At 41.5% G+C, this 24880-nt stretch overlaps 1 protein-coding gene across 4 annotated transcripts in view; it reads left to right on the forward strand.

Annotated features, from left to right (window-relative positions):
* Positions 1-6500: 6500 nt before the first annotated feature.
* LOC142009349 (desmocollin-2-like) overlaps positions 6501-24880 on the forward strand; it is a 36335-nt gene continuing 17955 nt past the window's right edge. For all 4 annotated transcript variants that reach the window (XM_074987247.1, XM_074987249.1, XM_074987248.1 and 1 more), the window contains exons 1-8: positions 6501-6743; positions 9839-9923; positions 12158-12357; positions 13322-13441; positions 15343-15498; positions 17750-17894; positions 21166-21329; positions 22816-22950. In XM_074987247.1, coding sequence (XP_074843348.1) covers positions 6690-6743; positions 9839-9923; positions 12158-12357; positions 13322-13441; positions 15343-15498; positions 17750-17894; positions 21166-21329; positions 22816-22950 — 1059 coding nt within the window. In that variant the 5' untranslated portion in view covers positions 6501-6689. The remainder of the gene's footprint in view (positions 6744-9838; positions 9924-12157; positions 12358-13321; positions 13442-15342; positions 15499-17749; positions 17895-21165; positions 21330-22815; positions 22951-24880) is intronic.

Below are 24880 nucleotides of genomic sequence, written 5' to 3' on the forward strand. Positions count from 1 at the left end.
TGATCATGGCAGAGAGACTTGAATAGTTTTGTGGTTTATGATTTCCTTCTAACAATGGACTCATATGTTGAACAGGAAAAAGATACAGCTGCATACTCAAATGCAACTCTATAATGCTATTGTCTTTCTGACATTAGTATGGCTTGGGAACATGGCTGACAGTGAAAGTACTCAAAAGGAAATGAGTTTAATAAGAATCCTGGGAATACATTGGTGAGATCATCTAACCAATAAAAATGAGCTGCACTGGGGTCAGCAGACTGCAGACTCAATAATCAGACAGTGATGACTATGGTGGTATGATCATGTCAGCAGGCTACCTTAGGGAAGGAGAACAATCCCTTATGGTACACCAACACTTATTGGGAGATTGACCCAGTCAAGTTTGATTTTCGGGGATTTGATTTTGTGCCCTACTGGGGATGAGCAAAATTGAATTGTCAGGGGTCAGCAGTCAATGCAAGTACTACTCATTCTTGCTAGGAGGAAGGGAGGTTCCTGATTCTTTTAAATGTGAAACTGAGTTTGAATGCATGCCACAAGATGGAGGTGATGCTAGTGGCTAGAGGAACTTGAATAGTTTTGTGGTTTATGATTTCCTTCTAACAATGGACTCATATCTTGAACAGGAAAAAGATACATCTGCATTCTTGCTAGGAGGAAGGGAGGTTCCTGATTCTTTTAAATGTGAAACTGAGTTTGAATGCATGCCACAAGATGGAGGTGATGCTAGTGGCTAGAGGAACTATTGAGAAGTTATGACAGGAATTGAATTTTTCCTAATATTTCAGGAGTTCACTCACCCTTTATCCAAAAGACCTATGATTAGGGGCATTTATCTCATATTTAGATTCCCAGGTGGCATTAGCAGTCAAAACCACTTTTTTTCCTTTTTTTTAAGAAAAATCATACTCAGTAAGACAGTTCCTATAATTTATTTCTGACAAAGGCAATTCTGCACTTGCCCATCTGTTTTTAGCCTTCAAATTGGATTAAGGCAATATCCTGTGCATAGGCTATCTTTGACAACTTCTCAGAGACTACAGTTAGTACAGAATAAAGCTCTCACCTGTTTAATGATAAGAGCTATGGCAAATTAATTTCTGAATGGTACCGATTTTCTGTTTACTTCCAGGCCACATACATATGTAAATCCCTAATAGTGAGGTGCTGACTACATGAAAAAATTTCTTTCTACTCTATTGGGCACTAGTCAGCCTGGCAACTCTCCATTTCTTGGAATGGGGACAGAGACTCTCAGAAGAGGGTCCTTCACTCTGGTGTTCACTTCTCCCACTAGTCTAGTACAAACCAAGTCAGTTGGTGTTCAAAGCATGATGTAAGAGCCATCCATCTTTTTTGCAGGTCTTGCCTGAGGAGCATTTTGAAGGTAATATATTGTTCAATAACGAACAGGTTCTTCTAGGGTTGAAATTGTTGAACATTTTTCTCCCTGTATGCAGAATCCAGGTTCATGTGATAAAGAATGTTTTTCAAATTCTGGAAATAAAATAATGTTAGTAATGTTAGTAAAAATACATCTCTTTCAGTTGTTTTAAGTTCTGAAAGTATCACTGTAAATTGTGTTGGTAAAAGGGCTTACAGACTTTAAGGCCAGGAAGAACAATCATGATAATCTAGTCTGACCCCCTGCACCTCACAGGCCACAGAATCTCATCCACTAACTCCTGTAACAGACCTGTAAATTTTGGCCAAGTTGCTAAAGTCTTCAAATTATGATTTAAGACTTCAAGTCACAAAGAAACCACCATTTACGCTAGTTTAAACCTGCAAGTTCATTATTTGAATGACTAGGCACAATGAAGTATGTATCTATAATGATCTCATAAGTCACAGAACTTCAGATGAAAATCAAGTTTTGCTATGACAAAAGGTATATTCATACATGACATAATACACCTTGTGTCTATACTAGCAAGTCCTTTCCAAATAAATTTTGAAAGGAGGGCCTCTTTCGAAATATCCTGGAGAGTGGCTGCACACAAAATGTGTTCTTTTGAAAGGAATTTCAGAAGAATATGGCCTGCCTTTTGAAATCACTCTTCCATTCCCATTTCAGGAAAAGTGCCCCCTTCCAAGAGACTCTTTCAAAAGAAAACATGTGTAGACGCTCTATGGGCTGCTCTTTTGAAAGAGCAGTCCTCCATGGCTCCTGCCAGCTAGAGCAGAGCTCTATGGCCACTGTGTCCAGCTGCATTTAAAGATGCACAAGACCCAGAAACCCTGTGGCAGGAAGCTGAGAGCATGCTAGCTGCAGGGAGAGCACGAGCTTCCAGCTGCACACCCTCCCAGTGATGCCAGACCAGCAACAGCCACCCCATTGGCAGAATGGCCAGAGGCCAGGACTCTTGAAACACTTGAAATAAGATTATATTCCAAAGGGCCCATGGACCAACTAGTAATAACAGAGAGGTAGCTGTGTTAGTTTGTCATCTAACAGCACAAAACAGCAGTAATGTAGCACTTTACAGACTAACAAAATGATATATTCGGTGACAATCTTTCTTGGGACAAACCCAAAGCTCATCAACTAGTAATAAGTAAAACAAATGACACATCCCTTTTTCCAAGGCCATACCTCTATGCCACTAGTAGTGAAGACGTGGTACAGAAGTTGCAATTATTCACCTTGAATTAACATGATTCTCTGGGATCCTTTGGAAGGGGCTCCATGTTCTATGTGACATAAAGTGCCAAACGTTGCTGCAAGTTGTGGGTCCCTGCCTCTAGGCCTCATATAGTGACTTTCCACTTGGGTGCACCAATTCATTGAAGCCATTTTAATGATGCACAGCAAGACAGTCTCTAAAGTAGCCAGATCATAAGTTACATGGGGCTTTTTTGGTTAAAAAACTGACACCTTGAAGAGCATTTGGAAGCGGAGGGAAAACTACTGTAATGAATGGGACATGGGTTTATTGTAATCACTTTAACCAGGTAAGTCACTGTATTTTCAATTAGCTGAGGCCCCAGAATAGTCTTCATTAGTAGGCACCTTGTGGTACTTTTTCCTATAGCTGAAAAAGACATGAATGTTCGTACAAGTTCTGAATGAACATGGAAAGGCAGATGTTTGGAAATTTGCTATAGCTCAGCAGTTGGAATTCTCATTCATATTAATGAAAGTTTTGAAAAAACTCTACAGTAACTCTAATGCTATGTCTACATTAGCAAGTTTTTTTGAAAAGCTGAAGTTGTGTAACTTAGATTGACGGCCTATTGTAGAATTAAACGAGGCATCAGAGTACAATTATACAAGGTCTGAAATAGTTATGTAAATTTCATATGAGAGTTCATATCTTAGTCACTCTTTCAGAATAAGAAGCGTGTCATCCAGCTCTTGTAAACTACACTACCATGGATTTCTCTAAGCAAATATGCTGACACATAACTAAGGATTCAAAAGCGAAAATACTTATTGTTGAGCTTAGTGCTTACTAATATGTGTAGCCTGATTCACTTGAAGCATTACATTTGGACATACCTCATAACTGGGTCCAAATTGTAGCCATATCCTGGGATTTTTACCATGTCTGTAACTCTTTTTGAAATAAATGACAGTTGTGTAATTTTGATGGCAGGATATGACCCATTAATATTTTGAAGATCAGCATGGTATTGTAACTCATTCTAAGATAATTACTATTGGACAATTGTGATTTTGCCCTAAGCCCTATGTATGGGGCAACAGACAGCTATGCTGTCCCAGGAGATGTCACCATCTGCTTCCCTGATGGAGGGGATAACTTTTGGCAACTTCTGTGCTGTATGTATTTCCTGGTGCAACTGTGTTGACTGATACAGGGGAGTGCAGTATTCTCTGTTCCCTGACATCCACCCTCCATCCAAATTCACATTACGAAGAATTACGAAGAATGCAGTGATCTTGAGTGAGATTCTCTCCTCACCATGTTGCCATCTACAGCATGCTTAGAGGGCACAGAGTACTTCTTAATTGCCTCCAAGGGCATGCAGAATGGGTCACACTCTGGCTCTGTATTTGCCTTAAAGGGAGAGGGAGGAAATGGGTGGATGTATTTATGAGGAAAAAAACAAAAAGGGGGAAAGTTCCCAGTTCGTAAATGTTAGCTCCTGAATTCTAGTTTCCCAGGTCACATATCTACCAAAATATTTAATTATTGGGGTCATTATATACAGAAAAATCTGCAATGAAAATGTGTGGTACAGGTGACACCCCCCATCTCTAGGGCAGATCTTCTTTCCTGCTTATTTCTCTAAGGCTATGTCTACACATGCCCCGAACTTCGAAATGGCCACACAAATGGCCATTTCGAAGTTTACTAAGGAAGCGCTGAAATGCATATTCATTAGCATGCGGGTGGCTGCAGCACTTCGAAATTGACGCGCCTCGCTGCCATGAGTCTCGTCCAGACGGGGGTCCTTTTCGAAAGGACGCCACCTACTTCGAAGTCCCCTTATTCCCATCAGCTCATGGGGGATTTTGACGTCTGCAGGGTCCTTTTCAAAAGAACCCCATGGAGACAAGCCGCGCGTGATCAAAAGCGGCACTTTTGAAGTACCGCGGCCACCATTATGCTAATGAGGCACTTCATACTCATTGCAGTGCCTTATTAGCATATCCTGATGTCTCTCATTAGCAGCCCCCTTTCGAAAGGGTGGTGCTAGGGTAGCTCTCTGTTGACAGAGGTGTCTACATGGGCACTCTGTTGACAAAGTACTGTGGACAAAGGCACTATACCCGATCAGGGAGAGGTATACCATTGCTGGCTGAACACCTGAGTTTTGTTGACAAACTCACAACAGAGTGCTTTAACCATGTAGGCTGGGTCTACGTGGCCCGGCTTTCCTGGCAGATCCATGCTAATGAGCAGCCTTGAAATTGCAAATGGCAGCTCATCAGCATGGTCCCATGGTTCATTAGCATAGCTGTGCGAGAGCTTGGTCTAGGCAGAGAGGGTGCCTGCAGTAAAGAGGCCATGTGGACATGCCCCTGCCGGCAAAAAGCCCCTCTGTTGCCTAAGGGTCTGGCAACAGAGAGGCTTTTTTCCAGCAGGGGCATGTCCACACAGCCTCTTTACTGCCTGCAACCCCCTCTGCCGAGACCGAGCTCTCGCGTGGCTATACTAATGAGCTGCTATTTGCAATTTCGAGGCTGCTCATTAGCATGGATCTGCTGGGAAAGCTGTGCTGTGTAGACCCAGATGTAGATACTCAGAGAGTTTTGTCAACAAAAGCCCAGTTTTGTCAACAGAAGCTGCCTGTGTAGACATAGCCTTCCACGTTAAAGAAAGTTTGTGTACTCTTTTCAATTAACTTACAAGATCCGAAAGCTCTTTACCTTATAAACCAAATCTATTTTCAAATAATAATTTATTTTCACTATTAAATGGTTTGCTTACTTTTAGTATCTCAGTTTCGACAACAAAATATAAAACCCATCTTCACCTTTGTTTCTGTTCAGCTTCATTTTCTGTTTATCACTGCAACGTTCTGTTTGCAAATGCTGCAGAGGGCAATTTTTTTTTGGAAAGACTTTTAATATTTTAATCCATCACATAGTTTTATTTTTCTTATTGTTTGTAAATGCTTCTTAAAAATCAACACAATCTGTATGTGAGCCGCAGGGCCCCATGTTGCCTTTTCTTCACACGCTGGGTGCCAGAAATCACATAATTTTAAATTAAAAAAAATAACAGTTTTCACTTAAAAAAAGATATCTTGGTCAGCAGTTTACTTGGGAAATGTCTTGGGGGTAGTCGTGTTAGTCTGTAGCTTGATAAATGGCGGCACTGTAGAGACTAACACATGTATCAGTAACAGAGAGGTAGCCATGTTAGTCTGTACTCCCAACAAACCAAAGCAGCAGACATGTACCACTTTAAAGACTAACAAAATGATTTTTTGTGATGAGCTTTAGTGGGACAGACCCACTTCATCAGTTACGAGCTTTCTGGGGTCAAACCCAGCTGAACATTTGTTAGCGGCGAAGGTGTCACAGGTTGCTCAAAAATGCGACTGTCAAATGAGAACAAAATTTTAAAAAAATCCAAAGCCAGTGAGAAAGAGCCACACACGTGCTGGGCATTTAGCCTCATGCCCGCGTTTGGTGCACGGTCTCGCACTCCCTCCACGGCAGGGGAGGGACAGCTCAGTGGTTTGAGGTGCTCAGCCTTGCTAGGAGTGCAGGAGGCGCTGGCTTCAGAGTCCAGCTGCCGAAGCGGGCCTCTGCCCACGAAAGCTTATGCTCCACAATACCTGTCAGCCTATAAGGCGCCACAGGAGTGCTTGTTGTTCCCCTCCAGCTCTGCGAGACAGGAAGGTTGGCGCTCGCGCTGAACTAGGACCCAGGCTTTGCCTTCCCCGGCCGGGCGGCGCCCCTGCCTGCGCTCGGCGCGCACGGGAGCCACGCAGCGCCGCGCGGCTCCCAGGCGAGGGGGCGGGCCCGGCCGCAGGGCACTGCCCGCGGGGAGGCTCGGAGGGGGCCGCCGCCCGGCCGGGCGGGACTCCGGTGCGCCGGGCGCCGCCCTCCCTGCAGCGCGGGGGAGGGGAGCAGCGCCCGGCCCGGCTCGGCGCGCGAGGGGAGTTGCCCGGTCCGGGCGCGGAGCGGCGCACACGGGTCAGTCCCTCGCCAGGAGCCGCACGGCGCCTCTGCAGCTGCCCCGCCGCCAGCCCCCAGCCAGCCGGACATGGCCCCCGCCGCCGCCGCCGGGCTGCGCGGCGCGCTCCTCCTCGGCCTCCTGGTGAGTGGGGCAGGGGGAGGCGTGGGGGGCTCTGGGCCGGGTCGGGGGAGCTGGAGCAGTCTGGGCAGGGGGCGCTGGTTTGGGGTGTGCGGCTCTGTCTCGGCCACCGCGGCTGCCGCGTTAGAAAACACAGGGGTCGTGAAACGTGCGGTTCCCCCGTGGGGCGCCGGCTGCGTCGCGCGTTGGTTTCGCTGCTGCGGACGGTGCAGCCTTGGGTCGGAGACCAGCTCCATCCCGCCCTCTGGTTTATTTAACTTTCCTGAGTCCGCTGCAACCCTCCCGGGCTGCCGACGTTCACTCCTGGCTTACTTTTTCGGCTGCTTTTGGTAGGGCTCAGCAACCGCCCGCTTCTGAAGACAAGTGTCCGAAGTGTCAGTCCATCCGTGGGAGGAGTATTATGCTATGTGGCGAGCAGCAAGGTGCCTTTCTGGGACAAAATCCCTAAGGAGGCGAACTACAGGGAGGAAGATAGTTTCGGAGGGGAGGACTGGCCCTAAGTCAGAAAAATTAAACTGACTTTTCGGTGCCTGGGCGCTGAAATGTATCGATCTGGCCAGTCCGCTTGCTCAAAATGGTGCCTGGGTTTTGTTTTAAGTGCTGGGCTCTTACTAGGACTATCAGACTAGACATGCTAGTTATGACAGCTGTAAAGGATTATCATTAAAGCAGCTCTTTATTGTTGGTCAGCAAATTGTGTATGCAAGGAAAGTCTTTAAGTATATATGTTGTCTTTTTAAGAGTCAAATTTAGTCCTGCTTGTGCATGCAAGTGCTCCTGTTTTACTTCAAAGGGTCTACATGCATTGGTGATGGGACAGCTTTTGGCCCATTTAAATGCCAGATAACAAATCTATTTATTTATATCCATATGTTATCAGCCATGACCAATTCTGTCTGCCTTCAGGAAAACAACTCTTTTTAACTTGTCAACTCAGATGCAATCCATTTACTTATTCATTACTGTAACCTTGATGAATGAAGGGGAAACATACATGCTGATCATACTTTACTCACTAATCCAAATAAAGAAAGCAAAGTTCCCATGTCTTCTCCTCCATCCCTCTTCAGCCTCCTTCTGCAGAGGACAAATGAAACTCAACCTAATATATATTTTTTATCTAATTCAAATATAGGCATCTATGTCATATGTATGCTTGGAGCATACAGCAGAGGTGCGCAAAATATGGAGGGAGCGGAGGGGCTGACATTTCATAAGAGGGGATGCAGCATGATCGGCTGCTGGGTCTCGGGCTCATCCATCCCATTAAAAATGTTGCTCAAGTGTTACTGTTTTTATGTACGTGTGTTAACATTATATACTGATTGATACAGTTGTTACATTCTATGCACTTATTTTCTCATGCCTACCGAAAAGGTGTTTTTTTATATGAACATAACCAAAATTTCCATCAGTTTGGATTATATTAGGCAGGTTGGGGGCCCTGCTAATTTCAGGGATGAAAAATGAGGCTTGATGTAAAAAGTTTGCTCACCTCTGGCATACAGAATGCTTCTGTATTTATCGACAGGTCTATTCATATATCTGTATATATATTTTTTTCATAATTCTTCATGTTAGTATCAGACTAAACTTGGTGGTTAATGTTTTGAAATTTGTTCTTATTGGCCTAGAAAAACCTATGCGTGATTATATTGTGCATGATATTTGCTTAAAAAAAAACAAAAAAACTTTTTTTTTTCCAGGAGAGATGGGGAATTTTTGTAAGGATTAACCACTATTACAAATGATTTGAGCTACATAGCTGAGATTTATGAAAGGATGCTATCAAAAATTATTTGATTAGGAAAAGGGACTTTCACTGAAGCAGATACAATATTTTAATTAAATGATTTGGTTATGTTGAATACTTCAAATTTATCAGTTTGCAGTTGTAGCCAGTCATGACGTTCCTTGATTTTTAAAGAATGCAAAAAGCGAGAACAAATTTTGCCAACAAAAGCAACTCTTTTCACTTTGTCCTTCTTTTTTAGTATCTTCAACATGTAACTGAAAGCTTATGGAAAATAAGGGATCTCATCTGTTGAATATTGTTGTCTGTCATTTTTTCCCTATAAATTGTTCTTTACCCACATTACATGCATTAACACACAACCCCCTTCTTGATTTTTTTTTTTTTTTTTTTAATTTTAATATTCCACAGTTAGAGTGGCTCTGTAACTTTAGATTTTTAATATAAATTCATTAAATACAATCTTGAATAGAGACACAATCTGAACTCAGGCTGGGAGTTGGGAACCATTCAATGCCTCTATATCATTTTATAAAATGTTATTATTTACAAGCTACAGATAGATGTAATGAAGTTAGAAGCCCAAGGCTTTAAGAGGAGATAAGTGAGTGGACAGACCTCTGCCCGTATTTAAATTGGATGCAATCAAAGGATTTGAGGCTTAAGTAGTTTGTTAATAAAGTATTTTTGAAGATGCATTTTGATATATGCAAAGTATTATCATCTGTCATTAATAAAATATTTCTCAAATTACAAATAAGTGTAACCTTGTGGAAATAAACTTCCTGAAATTGTTGAGTCTTAATTCATAGTACAGTGCATTCATGGAGCCAAAGTGTTCTTTAAAGGAAGATACTTCTTTTTTTTAATTTTCTCACTTCAGACTAAGTGTAAACCTGGTCCTATTGAAGTCAGTTTGAGTTCTGTCATTCCCATGTAATGGGTCCAGCTTTTCAATCCCAGAAAGGATAAATTTCTTTGGCCAAAGTCACACAACAAGAGAGAGTCAAGAACAAAATGTTCATCTTCTGAGCTCTAATCCTGTACATTATGCCACAGTGCTTTCCTGTCCAATGTAATAAATAATACTTTCTGGGTTTTTTCACTGGACTGTATTTTTTAAAAAAAAGGCAACCAATGAACCTTTTCCTAATGTCTTATTAGTTGTGTAAATTGAAATCCATCATGAAAGCGTGTAATGCATATTTCAGCTCCCTTTGGTGTTCTGTAACATGACCAAAAAGCTAACCACGATATACTTTTTATGCCATAATTTAAAAAAAGAAGTTTTAAAATGTTTTAAAAAATTTTCACAGCAAAGGTGTCTACTTCTTTTTCTTTTCAGGTATTGAGTTTATTTTGTGAAGCTTGCAAGGAAGTGACTTTCAACATTCCTTCTAAATTAGAGGCTGGAACATTAGTTGGCAGAGGTGAGAAACTTTAAACTATATATTATTTCACTATTTCTGTAGCTGCTTTTATAAAGATGCAGCTGAGCTGATTCCTTTTGTAATACAATTTAATGCAGGTAGGACAATACCTAGTTAAATTTAATTGCATATTGGATTAGCCTTTTACAGAAGCATTAACTGTGCTTTGTTGTATAGTTTAATGCAGTGTGTACACAATTTGATTTTTGTTATAACAAAATAGCAGATCTGGGGGGTGGTGGTGGTGGGGATGGGGATGTTTGTTCAAGGCAGAAGTTGAAGCCAATGTTTTAACACTTGGAAAAAAATCATTTAAATATGTTGTGTAATCCTCAGAAGTGCTGAATGTTCACAAATCACGTAGAAGAGAGAAATTTTCTATAGTGGTTAACTTGGATTATGTGTATTTTTTTTAACAACAAAAAGCACATTTTTCTCCTGTGTCACAGTTGTGCCAACAGTGAAATCACATATTTCAAATACTCAGCTGTGGCTATGAATTGTTTAATACACTATTCAGGAAAGAAATCCCCTAGTCCTGGGGTTGAGCTGTCCAGATGATTTGATGGGGATTAGCAAACCCTGGACAACACCCTCTTTTTTTCAAGCTCTTTTTCCTATGGCAGCTATAGGAGCTGCTACAGAGGCTCAGTGCCATCTGAGGATCTTCCTACAGAATGGTGATCCTCTGGAAGCTGAATATGATGCTATCTTATATCAGTATGGGCACAGTTTTGGAACATGGTTCAGGATAGTGGCTGTAGATTCTGCTGAAGGAAAATGCTGCAGTCAACCTTTATCCCATTACAATCTGAATGTATATTAATAAAGATTACCATTAAAAATAAGGTGAATAAAAAGAACACATGTTGGAGAACTTTACCTTAATGTTAATTTTTATAATGAGAATGTATGCTGCTGATATTTGTGTATTTTGCGTTGGGGAGGTGGTGAATGAATGAATGTAAAAGTAATTAAATTTAATTTCACTTCATTCAAGAAGAATATTTCAAAAAGCTTGAACCAGCAACAGTTAAAGGTCTGCCAATATTTATCCATGCTGTTGTACCCTGAATGCGGTTCCTTTTGATTTTATTGAGAAAGGATGCTGTTGTTGTTGTGGTGACTCATAGCGCAATGGTAAAACAAGTATTTTCCCCACAACTGCAAAGTTCCTTATGGCCAATTCTACACATGCCACTTCCTCCGAATAAATTTTGGAAGACACCGCCCCCCCCCCCCCCAGGGGACCATGCCTCTACATGTTGTTTTGGAGTCTGGAAGAACATCTTCTGGATTCCAAATCATGTGACCTTATGCTAATGAGGCGTGGGGAATTTGCATCCATGCCAATGGCCTGTGATTTTAAAATCCTGCAGGATATAAGAGTGCACAGAGCTGTGCAGTACTAGGAATAATGCTGATATACCTTGCCTCGGTGGTAGAGTTCATACTCAAGCACTCATTTCTGGGAAAGCAGTGCCATTATCAGACTCTCATTGAACAAAAGTTCCGTGGTGTCTGGAATGATGAGAATTCTAAATTGATTTTGTGCAGACCAAAGAAGGGCAGGTGTTTGCTGACATGCTCTATAGTAACGTTAGGCTGTTTTTAAGAAGGGGAAGGCATGCTATCAAATTACCCACTCGGTGGTTGTGCTTAGGAAACATGGAGATGGAATACTGTTTTTTATGAGCAAGTTTGTCTTCCATCATCTGAACATACTGGGCAAAATCTTGGTTCCACTGATCTTAGTGGGAATCTTGCCAGTGACTTCAAAGAGGAAAAGTTTTTACTCACTGTCTTGTAGCAAAATTATTTGTGTACATAGGTGAAGAACTATTTTAGGAAAGGTAATCACTTTGAGGGGGCCAAAATACACAGGAATAATGATATGAATTTGTGAAACAAGTCACAAAAATGAAATCTGTTTATCAGAAAGGTGGAGGGGGTAGGGGCAGAAGATAGTGTGTATGTAAAATACTGTGGCCACGTATCTTTTGGCAGATGGCCTCATGTGCTTTACATGCGTGTAACTTGTTCAAAAGCTGGGCTTAAATTCATATTTAGACTCTCTAAAACAAAAGTATCCTGATCTTCAGCGGTGCTAAGGACGTTTACTTGAAATCAGGCCACTGTTACATAGATGCATAAATGTAGGCCAAATTTGTGGAATGTAAGTTTGAAAATGTTTGTCTTTTGACTTGAGAGGGCATTTGAATTTTTTCTTACAGTAAATCTGACGGAGTGCCTTAAGTCTGCAGCACATATTAGTTCAAGTGATCCTGACTTCAGAATTCTAGAAGATGGATCTATATATACAACAAATTCAATTTCTTTGTCTTCTGAGGAAAAAACTTTTACCATGTTACTCAAGGATACCCAAGGATATGAAGAAAAGATACATGTCAATTTACTGGGCCATCAAGAAGAGGTCGGCTTATAATTGTTGGATATTCAACTTGGGTTTTTAGATTCTGCCTTTGTACTGTGTGGCTTCTTATTGTGTAAAAGTTGCTTATATCTTAAAATGATAGCTATTTATAGTAGATTGTATTCTTTCTATTTAGCAACACCTAATAAGTGAATGAGTTTCAAATTTTCAGGACTCCTTGAGGTGGCAAACAATGGAAATCATGACTGTCATCTGGGGTGTTTTCAGATTTCACAAAAGCAAACTTTAAGCAAATAACAATCTGTACAGCTTTACATATTTGTAGGAATTACTAAAATAATGTGTGTAACACTGGGCTAAAGAATTCTCAAGACATCAGGATTAAATGGAATGGTGAAAAAGATGGTTTAAATCAGGGTGTCCAACCCATGGCCTGCGGGCCAGAATCTGGCTTGCAGAGCCTTTTTATCTAGGCCACACTGCTGGCAGTGCTGCCTTTTTTTTTTTTTTTGGCATGGTTTGTGCAGGTTGCGGCTTTGGCCAGCACAGCTTGTGTGGGTTCTGCCTCTGGCCAGTGTAATTGGCGCAGGCCTCTGGCTCTGGCCAGTGCGGCTCCAGCAGTGAGGCTCCTAAGGCTCTGGTGGTGGCTCTGATGAGTCTTCGGTGTAGGTTGCATGGCTGTGTGTGTGTGTTAAGCCTGGGGGAACTTGGGGCTGCGGGAGGTGGGGGGCTTAAGCCTGGGGGCAGTGCTTAGCTGGGGGGTGGGGGAGGGGCAGGTTTTGGGCTATTTTGTGTTCATCCCCTGGAATATGTAAAACGTTTCTGTGCGGCCTCCATTGAAAAAAGGTTGGACACCTCTGGTTTAAAAGAAAAAAAAATTGGTCTGTAAGATTTGAAGGGGGTTTTGAAAAATCTGCAAGGGGAAAAATGAAGGGAAGTAAACTCCTTAAGAATTCATGGGTTGATCTTTACTTAATTATTTACTTTGGCTTTCTAAATCCAGATTGGAAAGACGAGACATACAAGAGAGACAGTCCTCAGGAGAGCCAAAAGAAGGTGGGCTCCTATACCATCCTTTGTGATGGAGAACTCTCTTGGACCTTTTCCAATGCAAATTCAACAGGTACATTTTATACATCACGTGTTTTTTGTAATAGTAAGTTACAGTATTTTGTATTGGCCAGATAAGAACGTAGATCGCTGCCTTTGGATTCAGATGACATCTTAGGCTTGGTCGATTTCAGGTATGCAATTCTAGTTATGGCTCTAGACTGACTGACCCCAGCCAGGTTGATTTCATGCATCTCCACCAGCTGCACGAAATCAAACCCCTGAAGATCAACCCTGAAGTGTAGACATGGCCTTAGCAAAAAAGTGAAGAAAACCAGCTACATCATTTTAGAAAAGCAACTATGAACCCTTTTATTATTCTTCAAGAAAATAGAAACCTTACAGTTTTTTCCAGCCTCTGTTGTGTACAGGTTGAACCTCTCTAATCCAGCATTCTCTTGTACAACAGCATCTGTAATCTGGCATGATTTTAGTTAGTTGGGTATCCACTTATCATGCATGTGGCCATGTTTCCCATGGTCCCATATAGCTTGTTTACAGCCACCAGTCCTGGCTCTCAATATTCTGTGCTGTTGTTTAGCTGTAATTTACACCTAAATGTCTTCTAAGTGCCCAGTATGCAGTGGAAGTGTTGGCAATGCTACTAGACGATATTGACCTTCCATGGTTCGGCAGATTCTCTCAGCTGCTGATCAGGTCCCAAGAGAGATTCAGCCTGTATATGCATTGATACAGTCTTGACAGTTATCACATAGAAAGTATGAGGCAGAGGTAAGACTAGAACGCAGCTCCTGAATCCCAGTCCTATTTCTTATGACTTTTTTGTCCCATTTGTTGTCTGCTTTTTCTACAGGCCCCTAGCACGAGTGATCATGTCACTGAAAACTGCATCATGCATGTACATGAAAGGACCAAATTAAGGGAGCATGGGCAGTACACAGGCTGTAAAGGGGGAGGGAAAACTCCTTGCATGCTTCATAAAGTAAATGTGAAATTACGCTTATTATTAAGGTCTGAGGACTACACAACATTGTTAACATCAGCCCACATCTTCAGTTAGGTAAAAGGGGGAGATGTGGGTGCTGCATTTAAATTCCATAAGGACCAGTAGCTCCCTGCCTAGTATTGTAGGAGACAGGATGGGGCCTGAAAGTATGCTCATTGTCATTGCCATGCAGATCCTTGGGGCCGGAGCATGCTTATTTCAGTTCTGGAGATTTTTAGCAGTATTCTTCTAAAAAAGCTCAATTTATGTGCAAATTCCATTCAGAACTGAGAATGGAATGAAATCAGGGTGCATTTATAAGAGGACCAGGAAAAAAAGGGCATCTCCCTGACCCCAGGGCTTTGCTCTTGCCAAATGTTAAATCTCTGCTCCAGAGGAAGATGCTAGATTTCTTAAAACTGTGGGAAGAACCAAAACTGGGAAAAAACTCAAAATGACCCCATCTCCCAGTAAAAAAACAAAACGAACCACATCCAGCCATGTATGGTTGAACCAGTTTTGCCTGAAAATTAAGTCAAACTGAGACATAAAAAAATTAACTAGAATGAGTGAGTGTTTGAAAATAAGGTATTAATGAAAAGTGGTAGGCAAACTTAGCTGAATCTGGAAGCTCTGTCTATAATGATGCTGAGCCTAAATAGTTGTTAATTTTATTTCACTCACCTCTCCCCTTCCATATACACTATTGTCCATGCTGGATTTTCTTACACTGATATTTGCAGCCTTTCTCACAAGTGCACTTAATACAAAGGTGGTTAAGATTTGCACAGAGCAACCCATTTCCCTGTTCTTTGTAAAAGTTTGGGCTGCCTGAAAATAAGGATTGGATTTTATGCATACTTCTGAAGTTTGCCTGAATTTTCTATTCCATATTTGTATTGACAACACAGAAATAGAAAGGTGGTTAATGATGAATTGTTCTGTCATTAACAAACTGTCTTTTGTAGGTCCAATCTGACACAGCCCAACATTATACAATTTATTACTCTGCATCTGGTCCCGGAATTGATAAAGATCCAAAGGGTTTGTTTTATATAGAGAAAGAAACTGGGAATATTTTTGTTACTCGCCCAATAGATCGTGAAACACATCCTTCGTTTACGGTAAGGGCCTGAACTGTATACATAATTAAATGTGTTTTTATTTCTATTGCTAATGTACTTAATACGTCTACACTAGAGTTTTTTTTCAAAAAATCCTGTGGAGCGTCTACACACAACATACATTCTTTCGATATTAAATTGGAAGAAAGTGGTACTTGTCCTGGAAAAATCCTCTTCCTCTCCCAGATGAAGAAGAGTGCCTTTTTCCGAAAGATTCTTTCAGAAAAAAAAGTGTATAGGGCCTTTTTTTTGAAAGAGCAGACCTCATGGTGCTGGATTTTTTTGATCCCTGACCTGTTCTTTTGAAAGAGTGGGGGCTGTGTGGCCGCTGTCTATCAAAAGAGCAGATCAATCTTTCGATCCGTTTCTTTGTGTGTAGATGTGCTCTTTCAAGAGAAGATTTTTCAGAAGAGATCTTCAGGAAGAACTTCTGTTGAAGGATTGCTGTAGTGTAGACATAGTCCTTGACTGGCAGGTTCTAATAGGAATGAGAGCAAAATATATGAGTGCTCAGAGAACTATCTCAAATAATATTTCTGATGTCTACAGGCTGAAATTGCTGGTGGTGGTGAAGGATGTTGTATAAGGCTTTCTCTCTTCTGGTAGAAGAAGTGAAAAACTCCATATAAAATTAAAATCAGACAGATAATTAAAACAGCAGTATTTAGTTCTCCAGCATTTGCTTGTTCTGTTCATTTGTAACGTTTAAGTGGGTAAATTGCTCTCTCTGCTGGCCAAGAGATGTAAGGAACTGACAGCAGGGGGTAGCTCTGCTGCCAGTGGGCTGTTGAGAACAATGCAATATTAGTGTTTCCCTGCACAACAAGAAGCTATTCGTAATAGAGAAGTGGTAAAAACAAACAAACAAAAAAAAACAGAGAGAGACTAATTCCACAGCACCTTAGATTTGCTTGTTCATTGTGCTTCCCTCCTGATTATTTCTCAGTGAGTTTGCTTCCTTCATTCTCTTCTCTGGCAGCTGATTAACCAGGGTCATGCCTTAATTGAAATGAAAGCAAATAAGAAAAACAGGTGGTCAGTTATATCTACTGCCATTGCATCTTCACTTTGAGCAACTCAAAGATGCAAGCAGAAGTGTAGCAAAGGCTGTCTTGCTGTGTTTGGACTCCATTTGTCTGTACAATATTGAAAATGTCATCCTTTACTGGGCTTGCTCTTGCCTCAGGAGGAAACAAGCAAAATTATACCGAGTGCTGGATCTATTTTGGCAACTTATGCTGCTGTGGCATGCTCTAGTTGTTGGGCTAATGTCAGCCGATGTTTGTTTCTTTGTAGCGTGAGGAAGGAAGAATGTCCTCAGATAAACTTATGGAATTATGTAATGGCTCTGCCATGGGAATTTGTAAAACTCCCAAATATTTCGGACTTTGACAAAGAGGAGAAAAGTGTCAAACCAGGAATCTTCAGGTTGCTCACCCTGGAGAATATAGCAATACCATTAAGAAGTATGGGAAGCCTACTAAAAGGGCTGCCACTATGCTCGGAGGCACCTTTCAATAAAACTGAAGCAGTCGTTCCTCTACCTTGTTGTTTCTGTTTATGTGGGTAATAGTCCCCACACAAAGAATTTGTTGATATTGCACTGGTTGCTTATTCCCTTGGGTCTTACCACTTTTGCTGAAAGTTAGACTCTAAAGTAAGCACTACAAAGTGTGACACTGGGATACAAGATGGGTTGGTGACCAACGGTGGGTCAAATGTAAGTTCTTACTTAGTGTATTCAGGTCCTAGGATGGAAATCTTTCACATGCAACTTTTGAAAATAATGAAATGATTGTGATTGGGACTGGGAAGTAGTTAAATGCATTACTTCTGCCACATCCGGCCTACAACATCTCTTCTCCCATGTGGGGGAAGACAAACGTGTTACTGAAATTGGGTCTAGCATGTTGTCCTGAAGCAGAAACCATTGATGACAAAAGGATAAGAAACCCAGTGCATGAATGGTTAGACAGAATTCAGCTTTGTCTTGTATGGGCAGCATGGAGTGATTAGTATATGCTAATAGATGCAAAATATCAATTTGGCTTACGCCTGCAGTATAAGTCTGTTGAGTCTTTTCTGCTTATAAAAAGGGTACATTGGCATGTTGTAACTTTCAGAAACTGTTCTATGGACCTTGTTATCCACTGGGCTGAAAAGGATTGTTTCAGCCTGCTCTAGAACAACTGGCAACTAAGGAAGTTTCCACCACCTTCCCCCGGCCCGCTGTTTCTTTCTCTTTTTATAGATAGTTTGCTATGCAAACACTCCAGATGGATATTCACCAGAAGTACCGCTATTGCATAAAATCAAAATAGAGGATGATAATGATAATGCCCCATGCTTTACACAGGACATTTATCATTTTGTTGTTCCTGAACATTGCAAACCCGGTAAGCATAATTTTATTTTTAAATGATTTTTGATAAATAAATATCTAAAATGTTATCAACTTCCGACAGTGACATATTCCGGTGATAGGTATGTATAATTCTGATGTTTTCATCAGTTTTTAATAGGACTAACTAAGTATTTTTTACATTGCAAGCTTCCTATTTAAATTTTTGCACGTACTCCAATCTGCATGCAATATCCACACCTGTATATACATGTACTAGGGTATGTGCACAGACAAATCAGTCATCCTTTATAAAACTTGGTCTTACTGAGTGTGCTTTAGGTAGGATTTTCAGGTCCCAGTATCTATTTCTTGACTGCCATAGGCACTGAAGGGCCTGTCTTCCATTAACTTATCTAAATTTTATTTGAACCCAGTTATTCTTCTGACTTTCACAAAATGCCCTACCAACAAGTTCCATTAGTTGACAGTTTATTGTTTGAACAGTTCTAGTCTTGTTTTTCTTTTCCAAATCTCTTCTCATATGGCAGCTGTTCCATACCCCCAAACAATTTTGAATTGCCTTTCTCTGTGTTTTCCAAGTCTAATACATTTTAAGGTGAGGTGACCAAAAGTGCATAAACTATTCAAGGATTTATACGGTGGCAATATATTTTCCATCCTGCTAAGTCTGTCAGCTCTTTTGGGAACTGCTGCACATTGAGCACACATTTTAGAGAACTATATATAACTCCTCAAGATCTCTTCTTTAGCGGTAAAAGCTAAAGGAATCTGGGACTTGTTTAAAATTTGTGTTATGTAATTGATCCTTCAAGTATTCTAGTACAGAAACTGATTTAAGAGAGAAATTACATGTCAGTTTATAGTCCAGCAATTTCAGAACTCTTGGGCAAATGCCATGTGGTCCTCGTGACTTACTATTCTTTAATTTATTTATATGATGGCTGCTATTACTGAGCAGTTCAAGTTATATTCCCTTCGTGGACCAGATCCTGTTCACCACTTCGGCCTAAATATCTCCCTATATGTTTTCAGTCATTGTCCGGAACCTGGTTCTGTGGTTGGTATCCTTACTGCAAATTTTCTTATTAAACCATTGGATTTCTATCCATGAGATTCTGTGATACATTCTGAAGATTGTTATACTGTATTTGACTCTCTACTTTCATGTATAGTGCCACACTCTGACCAGCACAATTTACTGTCTTTCCTACAAATTTTGTACCCTGGTGTTATCAGAATCATTATCATCAATAGGGTGTAAATTTCCTATTATATTCTTAGTGGCTACATACACACGAGGGGTTTCCCGACAAAAGCCCCGATTTGCTGGGAAAACCTGTGGGGCATCTACATGCCAGATGCGCTTTGTCGACACAACCCAACACATCTGCTGGTAGCGTTTACCAGTGCCTGTTCTCTCTCTCTCCCTGCCCAGCTTAGCACTTCAGGAAGTGCAGTTTCATGCCACTTGTACAGCAAGCAGATTCTGGAGTTACACTCTAGGTCTCTGAATATGGAGAATAGTGCTACTCATTATGACTATCAGAATTTGATCCTCCACAAATGGATAAATCAAATTACTGTATAGCAGAAATAACCTGATAGGTGTTTAAAGGTTTTCAGGAATATAGCTATGTTTGGGCTGTTCAGATACAAATCATTCACTGACATCTCTCTCTTTTTCTTTTTTTTTTTTTTTTTTGTATTTCTGTTGAAGATCCAATTTGCCTGCTTTGCATGTTGTATTAATCCAGCTGACAGCAGCAATAAACAGCTTTGTTGAAAAGCATCAGGCAAATACTTAAAAATATAAAACACTGATGTTTCTTTTCACTAAGTTTTCAGTAATAGTCAGATCTTGTTTTTCTGAGGCTATGTTTATAGACTAAGAAAGTTGACTGCAACTAAAATTGACGTTATCTGTGATCAGCTGACTTGTCTGTCTATATAGTAGAAGGTTGAAGGTCCCATCAACCTCCCTTACTCCTTGTGAGGAGTACAGAGGTTGACTGTGACCCCAAGGGCTCGATTTTGCATGTCCATACTAGATGTGCATAACTGAACTGTGGAAAATTGACCCTGAGTGGGCTGATTTTCTGTTGTAGTGTCGATGTCACCATAGTAAACTTGTTACAGATCGGGTCAAGTTCCCCCTACTAGATGCTTAGCAGAGTTTCTGGAGGGGATCCAAAGGCTCAGTCCCATGTGCCCCTACTTTGCTGGGGATGGGGAGAGATTAGGCATCATTTTGGACTTTGTACTTCTTGGCATGCATTCCTGAGGTAGTCCTTTTATATCTGTTGTCCCTCTGGGCACTGGAAACTTTGTAATCCGGTTGCCTAGGCCTGAAACAAGTCTTCCAAGCATCACTAGTGGGTCAGGCACATGTCTTAGAATTCTACCAAAGGTGTGAGCCTTCTCTTGTACAGTTTACTTTATCAGGGCTTTGTGATGGTCATAACAGACCAACAGACTTTTCATAGGGTTCTTTCCAAAGCACTTGCCAAAATGGTAAGGAAACTGAGGCACAGAAAATATAAACAAGTGTTTATTGCTTTAGAAACCCTGTTTATCCGATCTAATTGGCACCAGGGCCAGACTGGATAACCAATAAACTGGAGAATGGCTGGCTGGGGCTCCTGCTGTCATCCCAAGGTGGACAACTGCATGGCGCCAGCTGCCCAGCACACATCAGTTAATGGGAAACTTATAGGCCTGTCTCCATTTTATGACAATTGACTTTAAGACAAACAGCACTTAATGATATTTCTGATTGACACCATGATTTGACTTATGGTCATTGGTTTAGATTTTACAGTGCTTTGCATTGGAGAGAACTGCAGTTCCAAGTTACAATTTTCAGGGACCAGGGTGTCAAAGTCTGAGGACTTCCTGTGTAACATTCTCATTGAAATGGGGGCATAGTCCCCTCCCCGCCTTTGATAGGTGACTTCCCAATTAGCCTCAGTAGCTGTAGATTTGATAAACCAGTTGTCCTGTGCAGGAAATAGTAGCTTTTGCCTCGTGGGCCATCCGGACTTAATGTCTTGATACTGTTTTAGCCCTGCATCACTGCCCCTTGGAATTCCAATCCCAACATGTAGATAAAAGAGAGGGCAAATAAGCACCACCTTCACAGTGAAGCCTGTAGCTGGACGCACGCGCACACACACAGATGCACGCGTCATGTGAAGAAGCAAAATTTATATATTTCTATTTTATATGCACATATATAACAAATAATTAGCTTCAAACAGTGTTGGAGGATTTTTTAACTTAAAATTTATGTCCTCTATATACAGGTACTGTAATTGGGGAAGTCATAGCAGAAGACAAAGATGAAGCTTTTACTCTGCATACTGACTTGAGATATCGAATTGTATCAGAACAACCATCATCTAGAGTATTTTCTATTCACTCTGAAACAGGTGTAATAACCACTCTGTCATCACAATTGGATAGAGAGGTAAATTTTATCTACAGCATAATATTTAGTTCAGTTCATAGTTCTGTGTATGTATATATTCAGAGAGGCACAAGATGTGGTTTCAAATTGTCTGTAATGATTTATAAGCAAGAATCTCTCATGGCTTGGGGAAAACACAGCTAAATTGGAGTCAGAATTTTTTCTCCTTACCTGACCCAATATGAAAGTGGGGCAGTAAAGTAAAATTGATCATCTGAGGTACCTTGTCAGCATTGCTTGACTGTGCCACTTGCAGAGGTGGCTGGAGATTCCTAGGCAAGCAACAAAGAGTGAGGAAACAGAGCAATGTGGCTGAAGAGTGGATTAAATGAAAGACGACTACAGCATCCATATAGAGGGATATTGTGAAATAGATATGTCCATCAATTTACCTTGGGTATACAAAGCCTTAGAAAAAGAACAGTGTTGAGATTGTGTGTATTGTGAATGAGAAATATTAGGGTGATGGCAATGGAAAGTGCATCTTGAGCAAAGAGTATGGATTATTACTTATTTTCCAACAGATGAATTTTAAGAGATTAGGAAGCCAAGTTATCTCTTCTTCCCTAGAAAACCAAATTTAGCCCAGCAAATTTAGGGAGTCCTGATATATCAGAGACTCTCTCTCAGGAGGTGGTAGGCATATTACTGCTGACTCAAATTATTGTCCATATATATGCTTGTTCCCTGTGCACCCCTCAGTGATCCTATCAGTATATGTGAAAGTGTTGCTCCTGCATTGTCAGACCTTGCTGGTAAGCATGCCTTACTGTACATAGACTGAACATAGATTAATCACAGGAGCATTTCTGCTCTTTCTCTTTAGATATAACATGAGATGGGGCAGGGTCAGACTATGGAACTAAATGATGCATTGAAGGATGCATCTTTTCTTTTTTCCCCCCTTCCATCTGTGAGTAATGTGGTGGAAAGAGTGAACATCTTGTTAGCCAGAAGTGTGAGAGAAGAGAGTGTTTGAAGCTCTTCATCATCAGAAGGTCCACGAGAAGACAGCATAGCATATGGGAAACTTTCACACTATCACCAGAGAGTAGGGTATCAAGCTATATAGAACTTCTTGCTGCTTTTCTCAACAGACAGCGGTGTGCATAGGATGGTGGAGAACTGGCTGTCACAAGGAAGTGTGTGTGGGCTTTCTTGGTTTAAGGGAAGGGGAGATTGTTAAAGGCTTAAGCCATTATAAAGGTCCTCTGTCATTCAACATGGCTAATGGGTTAGTAATAAAATTTTCTGAGCTCTGTGTACTGCTTGGACACTGAAAAATATTTTACTCGTGGTTTGTCACTATTTTTTTCCTCTCCGTAAAGCTAGTTGTCTGATTTCTCGTATCCTAGAAAATAATTGCACACTTAACATGCCTTTACAAAGGAGGGGAAGGAAACAGAACGTTTAATTGTACTGTAAAAGTAACTGCCTATTACATGAATGTGAAGGTTTCATCTGTAATGTTTTTTAATGTTTTCAGCTGGTAGACAAATATATACTACTCATTGAAGTGCGAGATATGGGAGGTCAGCCTTTCGGTTTGTGTACTACAGGAACAGCTGTCATTACTGTTCAGGATATAAATGACCATGCCCCACAATGTGGCCTTTCATCTGTAAGTTTATGTCTGTCATAATTGTGGAGATGATTGTACCTCTGTCCAGGGTTCCCTCTAATTTTGTACATCCATAGGCAAAATGACTTTCATTATGTGAACCAATATGGAGGTGATGTATCACATAACCAAAGGTATTCCACACACTGATGGTATTCTACAGCCTGATACCCTACTGACAGTGTGTGGTGGGGCTGAGGGGTTGTGGTTAAGGCTCTAAATAGGAGCTCTGGATATGTGAGGGGACTCTGGGCTGGGGCAGGTGGGAGAGGTGAAGTCTCCAGCTAGGGGTAGCAGTCTCTTCAGCGGGTCTGGGAATGAGGAGTTTGGGGTGCGGGAGGCAGTGGCTAAAGTATTTGGAGGGTTGAGGTAGAGGGTTGGGGTGGAGGATGGGGTCAGGGCTCTGGGGTGTAAGGTAATGCACATTGGGAAAAATAACCCCAATTATACATACAATATGATGGGGGCAAATTTAGCTACAACAGATCAGGAAAGGGATCTTGGAATTATAGTGGATAGTTCTCTGAAAACATCCACGCAGTGTGCAGTGGCAGTCAGTAAAGCAAACAGGATATTAGGAATAATTAAAAAAGAGAGAGAAAATAAGATGAAGAATATTTTACTTTCCCTATATAAACCTGTGGTACGCCCACATCTTGAGTACTGCGTGCAGATGTGGTCTCCTCACCCCAGAAAAGATATACTGGCATTAGAAAAGGTTCGGAAAAGGGCAACTAAAATGATTAAGGGTTTGGAACAGGTCCCATATGAGGAGAGGCTAGAGAGATTGGGACTTTTCAGTCTAGAAAAGAGGAGACTGAGGGGCAATACGATAGAGGTATGTAAAATCATGAATGGTGTGGAGAAAGTGAATACAGAAAAGTTATTTACTTGTTCCCATAATATAAGAACTAGAGGACACCAAATGAAATTAATGGGTGGCAGGTTCAAAACTAATAAAAGAAAGCTTTTCTTCACACAGCGCACAGTCAGCCTGTGGAACTCCTTACCAGAGGACGCTGTGAAGGCCAGGACTCTAACAGAGTTTAAAAAAGAGCTCGATAAATATTTGGAGGTTAGGTTGATAGATGTCTATTAGCAAAGGGTAAGGTATGGTGACTGGCCTTTTGTCAAAGGCGGGAGATGGATGGCAGGAGACAAATCGCTTGATCATTGTCTTCGGTTCACCTTCTCTGGGGCACCTGGCATTGGCTACTGTCAGCAGACAGGATACTGGGCTAGATGGACCTTTGGTCTGACCCAGTATGGCCGTTCTTATGTGTGGGTGATGGCTGTGGTTTAGGGGCAGGGGCTCAGGATGGGGCAGGGGACCAGGGTTTATCTGTATGGCTCCTGGTCAGTGGTGCTAAGGCAAATTGCCTAGTGCCTGCCTGTTGTGGGGCACCATGCTGTGCCCCAGAAGTAGCGAGTGAGTCTGACTCCTGTAGGGCACATGAGGCTCTGTGTCACAGTCTGCTTCCTGCTTTCAGCTGTCAGCACTGTCCTTGAGAGCCTATTGGCCAACAGCCAGCTCCCATTGCCCAGTAGGAATTATCAATGGGAATATGGAGCTGGTGGTCATGGCAGGAGTAGCATGTGGAGCCTTGTGTCCCTCACCCACCTAGAAGCTGGACCTGTTGGGTCCAGTTGGTAGGGGCCCCATCTCCTTGCTGCAGCCCTGAGCCTCTTGCCCAGGATTTAATAGCCAGTGTGTGGTGCTTAGCAACCTTACAGAGAACTTAGCCTGTGTACCGTTGCTGAACCCTTGAGGTGCACCCCCACCTGTCTTGGAATGGAATTTTGCCATTTTCCTCCTCTTAGAGCAGTGTGGTACAATACCTTGCCTGGGCTAACTGAGTAGGCCTAGTGGGTTTCAGGCACTTGCCTGATGCTCTCTTGAGGTAGCCTGTGAACAGTGATGCACACTGAC

Source organism: Carettochelys insculpta, chromosome 2, assembly GCF_033958435.1.
Source record: "Carettochelys insculpta isolate YL-2023 chromosome 2, ASM3395843v1, whole genome shotgun sequence".
Classification (NCBI taxonomy): domain Eukaryota; kingdom Metazoa; phylum Chordata; order Testudines; family Carettochelyidae; genus Carettochelys; species Carettochelys insculpta.